The sequence below is a fragment of the Silene latifolia genome, chromosome 9 (genome assembly GCF_048544455.1).
Source record: "Silene latifolia isolate original U9 population chromosome 9, ASM4854445v1, whole genome shotgun sequence".
NCBI lineage: Eukaryota > Viridiplantae > Streptophyta > Magnoliopsida > Caryophyllales > Caryophyllaceae > Silene > Silene latifolia.
In genome coordinates, this window is record NC_133534.1 from 68,578,795 (window position 1) to 68,583,959 (window position 5,165).

The window sequence follows — 5,165 nt, forward strand, 5'->3', positions numbered from 1 at the left end:
ATACTGTATTGTGTATATAAATTGGGGAAATAATAATCTCGGTAAAATATTGTGTATATAATAATTTGAGTATTGATGATATTTTATAGTCTATATAAAATATTGTAGTGTATATAAAATTATATAGTCTATATAAAATATTGTATAGTGTATAACTGCCATTTTATTGTTCTTGATTTTTTAGGATTTTCCGTGTATATATTTATTATTGCCTAAAATAGATTGAAGATTGAAAGCAATTATTTGACGACTATATTATTGTGTACAATATTATAGAAGGAAATATTCTATATGAGGCATAATAATTGACAACAATATACTATTGACTATATTATTATTATTATTATTATTATTATTATTATTATTATTAACTACAGTATATTAGAAGGGAATATATTAAAAGAGAATATTCCGTATGGAGGGAAAGTTGAGCGGGAAACATGAGCGGGAATAACACAGATATGTTATTCTTTTAGTCTATAATAAAGGGATGTTTTTGGTTTATATTGTAATTTTTTTAGCTTAATGTTTAAATGAATAAACTCAGAAACTTTATATTAAAACTCAGAAACTTTAAAACAAAACTCGAAAACCTTATTATAATGCTCACAAACTACACAACTAGTGGTAGTACATTGAATGTATAATCTACTAATAGTAATCGACAAAGGTAGTTCTTATAGTTTATAGCCAAATTTATATTATGAGTGGCCTTTTGAAACTTGTAAATGACTTATATACTTGATAACATCACATTATATATTTTTTTTTACTTCAAAATCCTTTATCGAAATGCTCCCCCAAAAACAAAACAATCAAATAAGGGCAAAACAGACAAATGGCATACAAAGTTGTGAAATACAGAACATTTTAACACCCCTAAACCTTAGGGTCGAGTCATTTAACCAATCATGGAATCTACTATCCATATACGGATTATTCCATTAGACAATCTCCAATCTCCAATTTTCTCTTCGTCTATAAAACCATAGAAAAGAACGACGTAGCTATTTAAGATTTTATAGGAGCATACATTATGAATCACGAATCATCCACGATCCCATTAATGTCACCATTCTTGTCACGAGAGAAACTATAGTTAATATCATAAGGCCCTAACGAAAGTGTTTTAAGTATTACGGGTATGGAACTAATTTGTCGGGTCAAACCGGGTTTCGGATTTGGAAGGCTATTTCCCTTGCCCAGTGTCTTATTTTGGCGCTTGTCACTATTGTTTGTTGCCTCATTTTCTTCATCAGTGAGCCCAATTACAACATGACCCGAAGCCTCTTTAATTTCTGCAGCTGTAATTTTGTCCACACAAATTGTGTGACGATCTTATAGTATAAGACCAGCCCATTCTAACTAAAAGCCCAAAATCTAATGCATTTTTAAAAAAATATAAAAAATCCAACCCCCTGATCCTAATCTAAACGGTGACTAGCGCCTTTCCAAATACGAAACCAGCGAATATGGTGATCGTTCTCCACGCCCAAATACAAACTTCTCGATCATGGTGACCATACTCCACGTCGCGTTGTCCATTGTTAGTTTCAAGTTAGTACGTGAGTTCTTAACATAAAACATTAAGTTTTAAAACTAAAATATTCTTGAACTTCAATTTCTACTTTCTAATAATCAAGCAAAGCTCTTTATGTTTTCAAACTAAAATTGGTAGTCATCAACTTAAAAATGCTAGTTCACAAAATAAAATAGTAGAACTCCAAGTTTATAAGTTACAATAATATTTGGTTAACCATAACAAATTATGAAGTTTTCAAATTAAAACCGCAAGTTTTGAAGTTAGATCCGATATTTATCAAATTGAGAATATAAAACAAAGATGTGTTAAAACAGTTAATATAAAATCCCCTATTTTTCACTTTAAAACTCAAAACTTTCAACGTCTAAGACTTGAATACTTGAGTTAATGCAAATTAGTTGCCAAAATTAGAGTCCTAAGTTTTCAGAAAAATATTGTACCTTTAAAATCGAAGTCTATATTTGGGGATTGGCGCCGCCGGCCGTTGTTGCCGCCATTTTTCTTCTATTTCGCTAGCCGATTGATGCCTTGAATATTCTTGGGTCGATGGCACTAGGGCAGTAGAAGTAGTGGCGCGACAGGGATAACGGTGGTGGTGGGACGGCACATATAGTGACGGTGGTGGTGGGGTGGAGATAGTTTGGGGCAATGGAAATTTGGTCGATGGTTTTTATGGCAGCAGAGGTAGTTGTAGCTTTTGTTGATGAGAATAATTATAGTGCTTCTCATTTTAGTGGGCTAACTCTTATATTGGGCTTGTCCTATGCTATAGGACGGTCCTATAGGAGAGTTGCTGTTTTGTCCATTGATTTTATGGGCTTGGGTTTGTCTTTGTATATAGTGTATAGGATCAATTGGGTTGATCCTAGCACAAACCCAATTCCATTCGGTACCTGCATAACAATTAAATTACCGAATTAAACAAATCTCCAAACAAAATGAAACTAACGAAAATTTCTTAGATACAAGATACATCGGATACAATCTTTAAGACTTCAAGCGCGTTAATGAATATCTTAATAAAGTGAGTGGTCGTTTTTACTTTGTTAAGGAACTTTTTCGTTATCAACAAAAGAGTGTTGTTAATTTCAATTTTCTTATAAGATAGAGGTGAAATGACGTGGTATACTAATTAATACTCCCCCCAGTCACTATATTGTTCCCATTTGATATGGGCACAATACTTAAGGAAAAGTATTAAAATATGAGTAAAAGAGTTGTTTGGGGTTGGTGATAGGAGAGAGGGATGAATTATTAGTAGTTAAATAAAGAATTGTGGGGCCAAAACATAAAAGAAAGTAATAAAATAGGAGTAAAAAAGTTGTGTGGGGTTTGGTGATAGGAGAGAGGAATGAATAAAATATAAGAGTAAAAGTTTCTAAAAATAGAAAGGGGAACATTAGTTGAATAATCCGTTTTGGGAAAGAGGGAATATTATAGTGACTGAGAGGGAGTAGAGGAATTCCTCTTAAACTTTTTGAAAGTTATTATCAACTCAAATATCTGAAACTTTTTCGAAAATTGGTAAAGGCAAATACAATTTGAGAGGGGGGTTACAATAATAACATAATGAGATTCGGTAAGCTAACAAACACAGATACTCATGTAACGCACTTGTATAAAACTAAAGTATTACTTTGAAAAAAGTTGCTAAAATGTTATTAACGGTACCTAGATAAATAACAATGTGATTTTGTAAGATTTTAGTAAAAACTGATTAATATTAAATCTTTTTTCTCATCTAGTATTCGAAGGAACGAAATCAAAATAGTCTTTAGAAACTTTTCATTTTCAATTATGGATTCACCATACTGAATTACTGTCCAACACTTCAGGTGCTTTTATACTTGAAGTTAAAACGCCATTACACTTATACGAGTTGTTCAAATTTCATTATAACCTATTCTGAAATAATCTATTTATATCATCGTTACAACCAGTAGAAGTATTAGCATAAATTTTGTGATGGTGGATTTGATTAATTTGTTATTATTAAAAGAAAATGCAATATTAAAATTTTAAAAATAACTCACCCCCATAAAGTAGTCCTTAACCAAAACAGAGTAAACAGACCATACTCCAGCATTGAGAAAAAGAAACAATGACAGAAAGAAGGGCATGTACTTGACACTCTTCATCTTGATCACAGTTCTCTGATACAAAAATAAACTCGCTTGTGAATTATCGGGGCTCTGATACAGTGTTCAGAAGATCATCTCAACCACAATATGATCTTAAGGTGATGGTTGAGGTCCAATCAATAATTTAATAACCTAATATAAATTAATCAAATAACAAAGGTACTAATCAAGTGATGCTAAAATTGTAAGGGATCTTACCATTGCAGTTAAAGGAGAAGCATACATGAATATGGTTAATGTTGCACAAACGAATCCCACCACCGTTATCGGAAGGCTTCCATGTATTGCTAGGAGAGTTACGGCTATTACTGCTCCCACAAAGCCGATGTTTAATACTCCCAACGCGATTAATGATTTAATCTGAGTTTAAATTATAAGCGCACATTAGTCTAGAATTAATAACATTATCATTATCAATGTCATGCTAGACTAGACAATTAATTAAGAAGCATAAAAAAGGGAACCTTCTTTTCCTTGGTAGCAAAGATGATGAAGAGAGTGTTATAAATAAACTGTAGAACAGTGCCGGCGCCATTAACAGTCATTATAAGCAAACCTCCAGGCTTGAGAAAACCGTAGAATGTCCATAAACTTGTGCTTAGTAGTGTGCTTATATATGGCAATGACTTGAAGTTTTCTGTCGATTTCTCCGCTATTATTCGCCGAAATGTCCGTCTACATATTCACAACACAACTCTATTAGTTGCTAAAAGTGGTTACTGATCGAAAGATCCTGTTTTACGATAAATTTGTTTAAAACTGCCGGCCTTACACAAGTAGAAAAACGTAAATAATCTCTAGTCGATATTATTGAGCAATGACTTCATGAAAAGGCTGAAAAACTGTAGGCATCAACACAGACAAGTTTGTGTAATGAGTAATGACTTACATCGGAGAAGCAAAGACTAAGAGTGAAATAACATTTCCTGCAAAACAGAATTAACAAACGAGTCCTAGTTAGGATAACCTTATCTCATTTTTCATAATTCTATGCATGAATATATATGAATATGCCCAAATATAGTACCAAATGGGAATGAAATTGGAATAAAAGAAGTTAATTACGTAGTGAAGAAATTAACCTAAAATGCCAATAATGAAGCTTAAGCTAGCTGCAGCCATGGATTGGTAAGGCAACAGCTCAAAAGCACACAAATTCACAAATAAATACAACACTGAATCAACAATATGAAGCCATGGACAGTTACTCTCTTTATAGGGTATACAGAAAGTATCTCCACCGTTGGATTAATGACACGTATGGCCATTTTAAAAAAAAAATATTATTTATTTTAAATCCCACGACTTGTTGTTCACACTTCACGATTAGGTAAATTCTCATTTAAGAAGGGTGTATCCATATGGGAGTCTAGGAGGATCATATTTGACCCATTTTATTATACAAGTCTCCCTTCACAAATAAGAATTTGTGTTTATTACAAGACGGATAGCTCCATCTTAAGGAAGACCAACTCCTACAA

The 5,165-nt window shown here is 32.6% G+C and overlaps 1 protein-coding gene across 1 annotated transcript; it reads right to left on the reverse strand.

The window, feature by feature from the left end:
- Positions 1–820: 820 nt before the first annotated feature.
- On the reverse strand, positions 821–4,866 carry LOC141598143 (bidirectional sugar transporter SWEET16-like). Its single transcript, XM_074418068.1, has 7 exons — positions 4,767–4,866; positions 4,574–4,610; positions 4,149–4,359; positions 3,883–4,044; positions 3,577–3,696; positions 2,338–2,436; positions 821–1,304 (listed from the first exon to the last, which is right to left on the reverse strand). Exons 1-7 carry the CDS (start codon positions 4,804–4,806, stop codon positions 1,269–1,271), a joined length of 705 nt encoding a protein of 234 aa, XP_074274169.1. The 5' UTR covers positions 4,807–4,866; the 3' UTR covers positions 821–1,268.
- Positions 4,867–5,165: the final 299 nt, after the last annotated feature.

What these genes read in the sequence shown, in the direction of transcription:
- LOC141598143 (XM_074418068.1), bottom strand. Translation starts at nt 4,806, where the DNA reads ATGGCTGCAGCTAGCTTAAGCTTCATTATTGGCATTTTAG. An exon ending in CTTCATTATTGGCATTTTAG is followed by an intron (nt 4,611 to 4,766) that starts GTTAATTTCTTC and finishes TCTGTTTTGCAG; the next exon opens with GAAATGTTATTTCACTCTTA. An exon ending in TTAGTCTTTGCTTCTCCGAT is followed by an intron (nt 4,360 to 4,573) that starts GTAAGTCATTAC and finishes GTGAATATGTAG; the next exon opens with ACGGACATTTCGGCGAATAA.